This window comes from Colossoma macropomum, unplaced genomic scaffold (assembly GCF_904425465.1).
Source record: "Colossoma macropomum unplaced genomic scaffold, Colossoma_macropomum, whole genome shotgun sequence".
NCBI classification, from domain to species: domain Eukaryota; kingdom Metazoa; phylum Chordata; class Actinopteri; order Characiformes; family Serrasalmidae; genus Colossoma; species Colossoma macropomum.
Window position 1 is genome coordinate 24,436,976 of NW_023494804.1, and position 14,220 is coordinate 24,451,195.

The 14,220-nt window shown below is 38.1% G+C and overlaps 2 protein-coding genes across 9 annotated transcripts in view; both read left to right on the forward strand.

Moving 5' to 3' along the window:
• sec31a (SEC31 homolog A, COPII coat complex component) overlaps window positions 1–1,304 on the forward strand; it is a 28,480-nt gene extending 27,176 nt beyond the window's left edge. For all 8 annotated transcript variants that reach the window (XM_036595900.1, XM_036595901.1, XM_036595902.1 and 5 more), the window contains one exon: window positions 26–1,304. In XM_036595900.1, coding sequence (XP_036451793.1) covers window positions 26–205 — 180 coding nt within the window. In that variant the 3' untranslated portion in view covers window positions 206–1,304. The remainder of the gene's footprint in view (window positions 1–25) is intronic.
• Window positions 1,305–3,041: 1,737 nt separating this feature from the next.
• Window positions 3,042–10,297, forward strand: LOC118824614 (stearoyl-CoA desaturase 5-like). Its single transcript, XM_036594889.1, has 5 exons — window positions 3,042–3,378; window positions 5,691–5,821; window positions 8,140–8,345; window positions 9,086–9,318; window positions 10,011–10,297. The coding sequence occupies exons 1-5, from the start codon at window positions 3,156–3,158 to the stop codon at window positions 10,199–10,201; spliced, it is 984 nt and encodes a 327-aa protein (XP_036450782.1). The 5' UTR covers window positions 3,042–3,155; the 3' UTR covers window positions 10,202–10,297.
• The last annotated feature ends 3,923 nt before the right edge of the window (window positions 10,298–14,220 follow it).

Here is a 14,220-nt window from a genome sequence, read left to right on the forward strand (position 1 = left end):
ATTAACTTCACTGTTGTTTCTCTAGCTTTCTCCAGCCATTGTGACTGGTCTCCACAACATGGCCCGCAGCATTGAATCCCGCTCCTACACCGATGGCCTCAACATCCACACACACATTGTCAGCAACAGCAACTTCAGCGAGACCTCCGCCTTCATGCCAGTCCTGAAGGTGGTGCTAACACAGGCTAATAAGCTGGGTGTCTGATCTCATGTGCGCACACACTACTTGCCAGTATTCCCGCAACTCTGATACAAGCCATCAGTCATTAAGGACCAACTTACATTGACATATACCGCCAGTCTTACCGGAGCTGGAATAGGGCATTCCAGTTTACAGGCTTTTTTTCTTCTTTTGGTTAGTTTTTTTTTTTTTCTCCAGTTTTATGTATGTTTTATGTTGCCATTATTTTATATGTGTAATCATGGCAGAGCAGAGTGCAATGGGGGCGTTTTCCCCTTCTTTTCTGGAAATTTAATGGCATGTTTTGAAACAATGCAATTTTAGGCAACTGATGAGAAGTCTTAGGATAATGATATTTGGTCAGACAGGATTTGCTAGCCTGTGTTTATCATGTAATTGAGCTCTCAGTCATTTGCATTTTAAACTTTTTTTTTTGTTTCTTTATACCTTTTAGCCTATTGGTGTGTATGATTATCAGAAGCCTTGCCATTTCAGTGATGTTCAACGCAGTTCCTCGCAAAGCATTATTGCATTGTCTGTTGATCAGGATGGATATAAAGTCCAACAAGCAGAAATTTTCAATAAATGTTATTTATTTTAAGTATAAAGCTTTTAAGATTTGATTTAATATCAGCAACTAAACAGAGCTAGCAGATCAAGATTTGTTATGAGGCTGCCTAGTATTACTTTGTTTTATAGCATGATAGGATCTTGATGAAAAAGCCACAGTCTGTTGTGGACAAAAAGAGGCGCACTATACAAGAATTGGTGACGTTCACCATCAAAGGGAAAGTTGCTGTTGGTCTCCGTATCACCAACATCTGACAGAGTTTTGATATTGTATGTTGTATTCTCAACTTGCCTTATAATAATATGTTAGAGCCACTGCTGTTTTAAACACTAAGACAAAGTTTGTGGGAAAGTCTGAGAGAAGACAAACTCTAGCTGCTGGTCACTGAATCTGTCTCCACCTTCATTTGGTACGTGAAGGCTGTTTTGTTTCACGTGTGGCTGAATTGGGGGGTTTTTAGTGCACAATGTTTGAATGAATATTGTAAAAAATGGCGGCGGATGTTTCATTTAAAGCCAATTGTCTAATAAATTGATCAATATTTCTCAGAATCAGCGTTATCTGTAAATGTAAGTGTCATTGTAGCCCACCCCAAACTAGGGAAGAGGCAGAACCCAAAAGATCAGTATGTCTAATCTTGACGTTTCCTTCTGAGAATCAAACATTACATTTAGATATCAATACCAAGTGTATGTGATTTTTATAATTACTTTTATGAAATTGAATATGTACACCCCTGGTCAAATGACAATAAGTGAAAACAAGTTAACACATCCTTCACAGGGAACAAACTTAAATAAGGCATTAACTTATTTCCCACACAGAACATAAGATTTGACCAGGGCGTCCCAGATTTTTGCATACACCTGTACATACACACACAAACACTGACTGGTGACTTTATCAGGAACTGTACTCCTGCTCAGTCACGTTATCCAATCGGCCAATTGAGTGGCAGCAGCGTAATGTATTAAGTCATGCAGACACAAGTCAAGAGCTTCAGTTAATGAGGAAGGAGAAAATGACTTTGACAGTGACACAATTGTTGCTGCTAGACTGGTTTTTATGAGTATTTTAGGAACCTGGGATTTTCATGCACAACAGTTTCTAGAGTTTACACAGAAGGGTGTAAGAAACTAAAGAATGTTGTTGTTGAAGGTCAGTGGAGAATGGCCAGACTTGTTAAAGCGGACAGAAAGGCTCCAGTAATTTGAGTAATCGCTTTTTAGAACAGTGGTGATTGGATGGGGTACAACAGCAGAAGATTACATCAGGTTCTACTGCTGTCAACAGAATATTAATCTGAAGCTACAGTGGATACAGGCTCAGAATTTAGTGTAAACAGCATGAACCCAATTCAGTTAAAGCTGGTGGAGGTGGTGTAATGGTATGGGATTAAGTTTTTTTGCGAAATATTGGGCCCTGTAATGCCAACTGAGCATTGTTTGAATGTCACAGGCTATCTGAATACTGTTGCTGACCATGTGTTTGCCTTTATGACCACAATTTGCACTTTTTCTAATGGGTATGTCCAGCATGATAACTCATCTTATCACAAAGCAAACATGGTAATGAATTCAGTGTGCTTAAGTGGCCTCCCCAGCCGTATCAAAACCAAATAATTTAGTTTTTCATTATCAAAAATTATTAAAACACTGGGGACAAATGGAAATTGCCAAAAATTACTTGAAATAAAATCCTGTTACCTTAAGGTACATTATGAATATGTCTTTAAATGAGTAATCGTACTAAAAAGAACTGAAAAGGAAATGTTTATGACCAAAACCAGTACCATGTTGTGTTTTGGATTCTGGTATGCGCTGGTCAACCAGTAATGGAGGTTCTTAAGCTCAAACCAGCGTAGGTGGTAATTTTACAGGAGAAGGCAAAAACGTTCTTTACTTTAAAAGTAAGTTAATGTCATTTTAAACAATTTTTATTGGTGCATTCATCATGAAACATTGACCCAGGACAGCCACTGTGCCCAATGTGCGTAAAATAACAATTGAAAAAAATTGAAACTTTGTTTTTTGGTGGTACAGATATGGATGACGTAGTTCAGTGTAGCAATTACAAACTTGACCACACGTTTCTGAACGCATCGCTGTTGTTATCGGAATACTAACCGTGATATGGCTCGTTATCGGATCGACAAAAAAAAATCAATGGGATGTCGTCCGTCTCTACTGCAGACTCCAGGATAAGTCTTCCGTTGGCGCTGCTCTACCACAGCGCCCCCGCAGGCCTCGCCGCGCCACGGCAGCAGCTCCATCCTCCCTCCATCACCAGGCTGGCTGGCAGCTCCTGCACACAGCAGCCAGCTCTCGTGTGGATATAAACCCACTGAGTTTTTCTTTAATTCTTGTTTTGGAGCCCTGAAAATCCTGTTTTGTCGGTGAAGAGATGGTTTCTTTCCCGGATAGTGAGGTCCGCGATGCTGTCGGAGGGCGCTGCGAGCCTGAGGGAGCTGAAAGCCGAGAAGCCGAGGCTGAATGCGGGGCTGCTGAAGAGCAGCGCGGCCGCATCATCGTGTGGAGAAACGTTGTCCTCATGGCTCTGCTCCACACCGGCGCGCTGTACGCAGTCCTGCTCATCCCCAGGGCGCATCCTTTCACCTGGATATGGAGTAAGTCTGTGAATCAGGCAGGATATTACATAGTGTCTTAAAATTAGTGCTACAGTCTGGTCGTTGCGTCTGACTGTTGTTGTGTTGCAGGAGTTGTAAAGTATATTTAAAAAAAAAGACGATAATCTCAGCATTAAATTTTAAAGGCACTGTAAATGATGGCAATGATGCGTATAAAGAAAGGGTCATAATAATGCGCCTGTTTTGCGCATGTAGGCAGTAAGTGGATTATTTACATATCCTAAATAATTAATGCTTTAGAAATGTAAGACCATGCCCTTAAATGAAACCCACTAACAGAGCTCATTTTGGATAGGCTGTTTTTGGCTCATTATTTTAGGTGTGAAGTGATTTGGAAGTGATAGATATAGTTCCGAGTTGTAAATAAAGTTAGCAAATAAAAATTGCCATCACATCTGTTCAGAAGGTATTTAGCTGTAATCTACACATACAAGAAATATCACTGCCATATTATGATTAATACCACCTAAAAATGTGTTTTTTATTATAAATAAGCCTTTATTTTTTTCAAAAACTCATTATGTTTCATTATGTTATTATCTTCAAATATTACTGTCTCTGTGACTTTTGCATTGTAAGTAATTGTAGAATTTGATGTAAAGGCTATATTCTTTTCCAAACTAGGTGTAATATGCATTATTTTCATTATTGCCCACCTATTTTGGTGATATTCATGCTTTGTACTGAGTGACAGACACTTATTGTCAATCCTGCAAGCATCACCACCTGATTGTTGGACCTGAAAGTAGCTCCATCACCACAGGTAACACTCCAGAGTCGCAGTTAGTGTAGTTCTTGTCAGAAACATCCGTCGTGTGTGGATACGTGCGTGCAGGCATGTGTGCTAATGCCGAATCCCGCATAGGCAACTTAGAATATAGCAAGAGTCTAGTTTCCATGGAAACATGGGCCTTGTGGAGCCAGAGCTCATAAACACCCCACCCCGGACACACTCTCTCACCTCAAGATTTCTGCTCCTGTTTCTCTCCAGGCTCTCTGTCTCTATGATGGAAACAGCAATAACCCACTTGTTAGTCATTGACACATCCAGTAGCCTAAATTTATTCAAGTCAGTACAACCTAGATGTGGAAATTTACAAGAAGAGGAGATAGGAAAAAATAAAGCGAAAAAATAAAGTGAAACATTAATGAAGTCAAGTAGTGAAGAAGAAGATAAGAATAATGTGATGCACATCACTTTAGGCTATTTACCTGTGATTTGTTCCCCACTATAAAGTTCAGTGCTTCGGTTTGATGTTATTGACTTCTGCTGTGTCTGTTTACACAGTATCAGTGTTCAGCTACTGTAGCATTCAAATTTCCCCTAGGAGATCACTCCATCGATCCTTTTTTCCAATCTACCTGCCTATATATATATAGGCATTGAATTTTCAGCCAGTGCTCATATGATATACAGTTCTGTGCAAAATCCAGAGACCACCATTTACTTATTATATTTCCACTCAAAACGACACTAAGTACAAGTTATTCTTTTTTTTTTTTTCGTTTTTCACCTTAAAGGTTCAGTCTTAAAAGTTTTGTTTCTCATAATCAAATAACCTCAACACATTCAGCGAAGTTGACGGCTGGACTGGAGGTAGTCAGTTCTGAAAGCACCAGCAGCTTCTCCGTTTCTCAGTTGCAGTGCCTTGACAGCAACACGTCCCTTTAGACCCATTGTGTTGAGTTTTTGAGTCCTCTCACAGTAGAAGGATGGACAGAAACACCTGTGAATTTTTCAGATCTGAAGTAACAGTGGAGCTTGATTTTCTCTCGAAGATGAAAGCTTAAAGTGCTGTTTATCTGATGGGGGCACTGTTGGTGGTCTACCAGGTCTTACATGGTTGTGAGGAGTCCAGTTTTCTCTGTATCTTTCAGTCACTTTTTAAACTCTTATTTTGGAAACTCCTGATGTTTCACTTATTTTCCTTTGACTTTCCCATTTGTTATGTAAATGGATTATCTTATATCCAGTCTCCTCCGAAGCATCTGAAAAATTATTAACTTGGACTTTTATTGAATTGAACTAGAAATTAAATAAACCAAGGATGGTCCCTGTCTTTTGTACATTACTGTATGAATCAATTCGACATGGAATACTAATTGAGTTTGGTCATCTGCGTCACTTTACAAGTTCTCTCCTTGTTAACAGACTGACAGAGGACTACTTTAATTACTCTGTGTTAGATATAAGGTGGTTATTCCCAGTTATTTTGTAAACTGAGATATTTTAGAGTTTTGTTGAGAGTATCAGTCAACTAAACCAGTGTGTTCTGCTTTTTTTTCCCCAGCTTATGTGTGTTTCATAATCACAGCCCTTGGGGTTACAGCTGGAGCCCATCGCTTATGGAGTCACAGGTCTTACAAAGCCAAACTGCCTCTGAGGATCTTCCTGGCTGCTGCCAACTCCATGGCATTCCAGGTAAGAAGGAGTTCTTGACCTTTAAGGGTTAGAAGTGTTAGAAGTCAAGAGTTTTTAATTCGTTTTGCGTATGTCATTACATATTTAACTCCATATTGAGCTGTGCAGTGAATTACATTTACATTTGATTTACATTATCAACAACAATCAACATGTTCAAATCTGCGCTTTCAACTTTTTCCAGCTTGTTTCGATGTCAAAAAATGACAAAAACATGGCAAAATTAACTTTTGATAACTTTTCATCAGATTCAAATTATAATGTGATATCTCCTCTTCTACAAACCCCATTTCCTAAAAAGTTGGGTCAAAATTTGGGACTCAAAGGAGAAAGCCACACATCAATTTTTATGCAGAAACGCCACTGAGTTCTCTGGGCTCTAGCTAATCTCAGATGGTCTAAAGGACAATGGAAATGTGTACTGTGGTCAGATTCCACCTTTGAGCTAATTTTTTGGGAAAAACGGACTTTGTGTTCTCCATTCCGTCCATCACTTTTATCAGTGAAAGGTGCAAAAGCCAACATCTGTCATGGTATGGGGTGCATCAGTGCCCACAACATGGGTGACTTGCATATGTGTGAAGGTATGATTGACGTGAAGGCATACATTGGCATCAAGACAACTTCTTTTTCCAGGAAGTCTATGGCTATTTTAGCAAGACAATGCCAGGCCTCATTCTGTACATACTATAACAGCATGGCTTCGTAGACATTGAGTGTGTGTAAGTTAGACTGGCCTGCCTGCAGTCCAGACCTGTCTCCTATTGAAAATGTATGGTGCATCATGAAGAGGAGAATCGGACACTAACAATAATGGACTGTTGAACAACCTAAAGTCTTGTGTTAAGCAAGAATGGGCAATAATTCCACTTGCACAACTGCAGTAGATCCCAAATGACTGAAAAGTGTAGTTGAAGTTAAAGGTGAGATGAAACAGTGGTAAACATGCCTCTGTACCAACTTTATTTGAGTGTGTTGCTCAGAATGTCCCAACTTTTCTGGAAATGGGGTTTGTACCTACAACCGCATTTGCAACAGAGGTTAATCAAAGTTTCCACACTTCCAACAGTGTTCTTCACTTGTAGCTTATTGTTTTAATGAGCTATGAGTGAGAACCACTGAATATCAAATTACACCTAGGTTTTATCACTGGAGATAACTGTGAGATGGAAGGGTTAGAACGCGTTTTACAGTAATTCTTCTACAGCTTAGTTGTTATGAGTCCTGACTGCTGGATATAGATAATGGATTTTTGGGGAATAGGTAGTTTGATAGGTAAGAATTATTAGTTTATTCAAAAGCACTGAATCCTAACTGAAGGCATTCTATAAAACTGAAAAAGTTCTAAGCGTAAAAAAGAAATAGCAAGAAATACCTTGTAAGTATCGGAATGTTGTTTGAATTGAGTATAGTTTTTTGAGCATATGTCTTCTTGACTTCAAACAACAGTGTACTAAGGCACTCTAAAGGAGTTAATGGTTCATACAGCCTTATGTGCCTAATCATTTCCCCACAGCCCACATCACTTAAAGAAGAGTTAGAGTAATTAGTCCATTAGGGACTCACAGTGTTTTACAGCATACAGGCAATTTCCCATTGCTAAGCTCTACATTGTTAGACCATGTGCATGTATTTATAGGTCAAGGATTAATTCCATTTTTATTAATTCCATTAGGTTGCACTCGCCTCTTAGGCTAATTAGACAGAGTCACTGCTTTTGTAGACCTGGTTGGTGTTTTCTCATGGCAGCTATTGTCATAGGATAATAAAAATGAAAAACAAGAAAAGACTCACCGTGTTTTAGTGTTGAGTAAACTGTGCATATGAAAAAACACAATGCTATTTATTTTGCTTAGGTTAATTGGACAAGTTAATCTGCTGACCACAGGGCACTACTCATAGACCTCACAAATGAAATATTATTTTAATTTCAGCAATATATATTTGAATGACCTAGAAGTGTCCGAGATAATCCCAACTTGATTGCAGCAGAGGGCATCTGTCTTCTTTATAGGAGTAGAGTATGTAATTGTGTTTTTTCAAATCTCCTAAAGCAATTCAGATTTTTTTTTTACTTACTGTTGAGACAACACAGAAAGTGCAATGTTTCAACTCAAGCACAGACATATTAGAGTATAACTTTATGTTTATTCCATGGCATTTATCAGTGTATCTTGCTAATTCCTCAGGTTGTCATTAATTACATCCACCTCAGTTACTGTTTGAAACCATGTATTTAACAATTTCACAATATTGTATTTCTAAACCTCAATTATAGTGAAAAACATGTCAGCAATGTGTGTCATTTTTCTTTGTAGAATGATATCTTTGAGTGGTCCAGAGATCACAGGGCCCACCACAAGTACTCTGAGACGGATGCTGACCCCCACAATGCAAAGCGAGGCTTTTTCTTTGCTCACGTAGGCTGGCTGTTTGTGCGCAAACACAGTGATGTCATTGAGAAGGGCAAGAGGCTGGATCTCAGTGACCTGTTAGCTGACCCTGTTGTTATATTCCAGAGGAGGTAGGTTCACCCTACAGATACTTCTAGTAGGGCTTTAAGTCATATGCATGTTTGGCCACTGTCAATTTACATTTGACTTTTTGTATAAAAATCACTGATCCACTACAGGGGACTTAAATATGTCATTTTCCACAAATTTTAGTGCACAATTTCTTTTCATTTACTATGTTTACTTTTGCACAATTTATGTATTATTTTTTCCAATATCTTAAATTAATCAGATAAACAGTAATTGGGCATTAAAATGTGCAGAATTGTGTTCTCTGTAGAGGATGTGTTAAAGTATTTTCACTCACAAAATGAACCCAACAAACCTTTGCATACCACTGTATGTTTGTTAATCAATGTTGTGATATTGGCCTCTGCAGTACGGAATACCTGAAGAGCCTGAGCGGTCTCATACATTCTCGATGAATTTTGTGGATTGTGATAAATTATATTGATGTGATACAGTAGTAAAAAAAGTAAAACTAGAATAAAAGTTAATAAAATAATGCAAGCAAGTTTTCAACCATGTCACGGTTCACCAGTATGTTTTTATACACTACAAAATCACAATATTTAACAACGGAACTGGTCAAATATTTGGCCCATATCATGAAGCCTTGACCTTACCTTGTATCTACACAAAATCTTCTGCTTTATCCATTCCGTAATGGTAGTATGTGATAAAATCAAGGCAACTTCACCTCACGTCCTAATGCACTGTTTCATACAAGGTTGTATTTTGTTTTATTCAGACATTACAAAATTTCAGTTGTGGTGATGTGCTTCCTCCTGCCCACACTGGTGCCATGGTACTTCTGGGGTGAATGCATTTGGAACTCGTACTTTCTGGCCGCCATATTACGCTACACCATTTCTCTCAATGTCGCCTGGTTAGTCAACAGCGCTGCCCACATGTATGGAAACCGGCCATACGACAAGAACATCAACCCACGAGAAAACTGCCTCGTTAGTTTTGGAGCCATTGGTACATTCCATTTCTTTACTTGTATCATACTCGTATCTTTGAATTCATGTTCATTTAATTCAAAAGGGAATTTTTGCAAATTTCTGTATAATTAAATTGAAAACAAAGTTATTTGGATGTTGATTTGGATTTCTTTACCACGGGTTGTTTGACTACCATGACTACCATGATCGTAGTGTCCACAGTGCAAATTCAAAAATATGTCTTACGATTCATACAACATATTTTTAACCAATTTGGGTAATTACTGTATGTAAGGTAGCTTTTAAAGCTATTAAACTCTATTAAACTACCACTGTGAACAATTCTAACTTTCTAAGTTTCTCTAGAATGGAGCCTTTCAAATGAATAAACTCCAAATGACTTTATTGACTTTGGTAACAATTGAAATAAGCTTACATTTTACAAAATGTAACTGACCACAGTGTGACTTGTCTTATTACAAATAATAGTGTGCTGTATAAAATAAGGCATATTACAGACCTCAAATCACAAATGTGTTTTTCAGTTTTCTGTTTGCATTTGTGACTGTATATTCACTTATTATAAGTATACTGTACATTGTTCTTATTTTTAACCCCTAAGCTTACCATGCAGTTATTAATCTTAAGACTTAACATTCTTGAACTATTATAAATGAACGTTCAGGATTTAAAGTGTTAATCACTTTTATTATTGTTTTTGTCTCACAGGAGAAGGTTACCACAACTACCACCACACTTTTCCCTTTGACTACGCAGCCAGTGAGTTAGGTCTTCGTTTCAACCCCACCACTTGCTTCATCGATCTTATGTGCTGGTTCGGCCTCGCCAGCGACCGTAAAAAAGCCACGTCGGAGATGATCAAGGCTCGGAGGCTAAGGACAGGTGATGGGAGCGCTTGAGGAGCCAAAAGCATCGTACAGCTCTCGCAACAAATCAAAATGAGAACGTATATGAAAGGGAGAGGTGGTGTCAAGATCTGTTGATTTCAGTCTATATATATAAATATATATATATATATATATATATATATATATATATATGTATGTATATTTAAAATGTATTCATTTCTCTTCTGTCATATAATGTATTTTTGCAGTTAACTTTAAAAACAGGCTAATCATTGTGACAATTTAGATTTAGATGGAACAGACATATTTTTCAATAGGATTATGTTGTGAGCATTTTTTGCCTGTTCTTTATTATTTAGTGGTCACCTATTATCTATCATATTCCCTTGGTTAAGCAATCAGTGTAACTTTGGTGTTTTGCGAAGCATCAACATAATTTGTAGCATTCTTAAAAAGCATAGCACTTCTACTACTTTAAATAATCAGATAATAGTTTAACATTGCCCAGTAATACCCCAAGAAGTGATATCTTAAACTGTTTTTCACTGCAATTGATCAGCCCTGTGGAGGGCTTGCCTTAGATTTGCTGCTTTTGTAAATTACATTCTCCAAAAACGAGCACTTTAATGCAAGAAGGACCATGTTGTGCACATTTTTTACAGCACATGGCCTAGTTAATCCCAAATGATAACTAGTTAATTTGCACTATAGCCCCTTGAGCCAACATTTATATGAGAAGGATTATATGGGTGGCTGTGTCGTCTTGCATTAGCTGAAGATAAATCTGGCGAAAGATCACTCAAAATCCAAACCAAATTTCACTCTCTACTTTCTTCTCTTTCTAATATTAGAATGAATAATTGCTATCTAAATGATTAACACCATGAGGGCAGCACAGATGTTATAAGAGAGCAAGGAAAAATGTATTTCAGTCCATGCCAGCCATTTTTATACCTGAATTGTATTAGCTTGTTGTTGGTCATTTTAATGACTTGTGCTAACCTTTGTGTCTGTTTGTGTATAATTTGCATTTTAGACGTCTGGTAGATAAAAATAAGCTGAAAGAGAAGAAAGAGCATGTCAACAGAAAAGATTAGTTTGGAGTCTTTGAAAAGGAGGACTTTGTTTAAATGAACTGTTTACAGAATGCTTTAATGGGTCTGTAGTATGTAGATGCTCTTAAATGCCTTGATGTATGGTTATATAACAGTATCGCTCTGTGTATGTGACTGCATGTAACTATTTATGTCTGTAACAGATGCTATAAGAATGATATGATGTTACCAGTAGATTCCCAGCAAACCCACTTTTTTGTGCAGAATTTTTAATATTTTACTGCAGCATAGCTGAATATACTGATCACACTTGGTTACCCTTTCAGACACGGATGGTTCTGGCCTATAAAGTTATAGTCATTGGGTTACGAATATTAATTGACTATGTAATTGAGTAGACTTGGTGTGCGTCAGGAAAATCAGGCATAAGAGGCTGTATTACCAACTGATTTTTAAGCCATTAGGGATGCACTGACCCCATATTTTCTCTTCTGATACCTGAACTTAGAACATCAGCCGATACAAAGTACCGATCCAGTAACAGTGCTCCTGCTTCCTTCTTCAACTGTAAATAGGGGGGCACAGAAGGTTTTCATCCAAAAATAGTGGAAAGAGAAAATACTGGCAAAAACACAAAAACAGGCTTATGATAACGTCAAAATCTACGACTTTACAGAAAATCAGCAGTTAAATCAGTAGTGCTTCTTTTCTTCACTTTCTTGTGCTGGTGAGGGAAGATGCGTTCAAACAGTTTGAGCGACATTAGATTAACAGTGAACATGTCAGCTATGTGGAATTATTTCAGAGTTTCTACAAGGGACATTAGATGCGATTTGTAATGTCTGTTTATGCCAAGTATCAAGAGGGGGTACGACGCTCCACTACACCACTTGAAAACACAAAATCCCGCTTGATATATGCCATCTACGAAAAACAACCTCAAATCACAGAACCAAAGTATAAAGTAACTAAAAAATAATGGAATTCATTGCTTTCGATGACCTCCTGTTCTCTGTTGGTGAGGATGTTTGGATTTCATGGCACATTTTGTAGTCTACAGTAGTAAATTTGGTTTATGTGAACACTTATTTATTTTTTTTCAAACAAAATTCAATTGAATGAAATGAAAAAGTTTACATTTTTAGCCCAGGTTGTCCAGAATTTCAGGACAAGGATTTTCATTTTAGTGCATCATGAATTTTAAATCTGTATACCTCACTGTGTGGAACTTCTTGGGATAATTTATCTATGTATGTGGTATCATGATGCTGTAAATATACATCATATACTAACTTCAAAAGAAAAAATACTAAAATAAGATATAAGATGTAAAGTAAGCATATGTCAGAGTAGGCTATTGGATAATGTGCAAATAATAATGATCAGATGTGGATCAGTCATGTCTGGTAGATATTTATTTAATCATTTAATAAGGTCAGTATCAGTGATTGTCTGTATAACTTTACTGATTTTATCATACTTCTGGACAGTGATGAAAATGTTTTGATGATGTGAAGTCAGCACGAGAGCCAGTAATTGTCATTGATTTTAACACTGGAATTAACATGTGCGAACAATTTTACATGGTTCAAATGCTTTGCTGAATCCATCCAGAAAACACTGAGCTGGATGCTCAGTGTTTTCTCATTAGAATCAGCCGTGCTGCGGATATTCAGTCAGGCAGCAGAGCATTAGATCTAGACTGAGATCTATGCAGAGTTACTTGCAGTGCAGCTGCAAAAAGATTCACTACGTACCATCAAACCAAGGCTGATGTCACTCTATGAGAGGATATTAAAGGGACAATCTGTAGTCTTTGTAGAGAGTAACAGTGAGAGATCTCTGTTAGGAGTTATAGCTGTAACAATGCAGATGTTTCTTGGTTTGATTCATTTCTGAGGTCAAGATTTGATTTGATTTTCAAAGTAAGCCCCAAAAATTTCTCAGAGTTTATAAGTAACTTAAGAAAAAAAGCCCAGTCATTTGAATGTGGATATGTGCATAAGCCCCTGCCTCCTCTCCACCCTCTTTAATAGACCATCGAAATCATGCATCCATATTAGGAACTCTGGCTCTAAGCCAATTTCGTCATAAGAAAAATGAAAGGTGTTTTTGAAAATCGCTGCTCTGTGGTGGGCAAATATGTCTAGGACCTGATCTCTTTTTGTGTTTATTTTCCCCAAGTGTCACTGAATCATAATTGAATTACAAAGTTGTTTAGTAGTCAAAATACAATTAATGCAACATGCAAGCTACAAGAAAGGGAACGTTACATGAAAGAAAGTCTACTATTAACCTTCAACACTTACACCGATCAGGCATAACATTATGACCACCTCCTTGTTTCTACACTCATTGTCCATTTTATCAGCTCCACTTACTTTGTAGTTCTACACTTACAGACTGTAGTCCATCTGTTTCTCTGCATACTTTGTTAGCCCCCTTTTACCCTGTTCTTCAGTGGTCAGGACCCTTATGGACCCTCACAGAGCAGGTACTGTTTGGGTGATGAATCGTTCTCAGCACTGATGTGGTGGTGGTGTGTTAGTGTGTGTTGTGCTGGTACGAGTGGATCAGACACAGCAGTGCTGCTGGAGTTTTTAAACACCTCAGTGTCACTGCTGGACTGAGAATAGTCCACCAACCAAAAATATCCAGCCAACAGCGTCCTGTGGGCAGCATCCTGTGACCACTGATGAAGGACTAGAGGATGACCAACACAAACTGTGCAGCAGCAGATGAGCTATCATCTCTGACGATACATCTACAAGGTGGACTGACAAGGTAGGAGTGTTTAATAGAGTGGACAGTGAGTGGACACACTGTTTAAAAACTCCAGCAGCATTGCTGTGTCTGATCCACTCATACCAGCACAACACACACTAACACACCACCACCACATCAGTGTTACTGCAGTGCTGAGAATGATCCACCATCCAAATAGTACCTGCTCTGTGAGGGTCCATAAGGGTCCTGACCACTGTAGAACAGGGTAAAAGGGAGCTAACAAAGTAT

Coding starts and splice junctions, on each gene's coding strand:
- LOC118824614 (XM_036594889.1), top strand. CDS start 3,156: ATGGTTTCTTTCCCGGATAGTGAGGTCCGCGATGCTGTCGGAGGGCGC. Junction 5,822..8,139: donor CCAACTCCATGGCATTCCAG/GTAAGAAGGAGT, acceptor TTTTCTTTGTAG/AATGATATCTTTGAGTGGTC. Junction 9,319..10,010: donor CGTTAGTTTTGGAGCCATTG/GTACATTCCATT, acceptor TTTGTCTCACAG/GAGAAGGTTACCACAACTAC.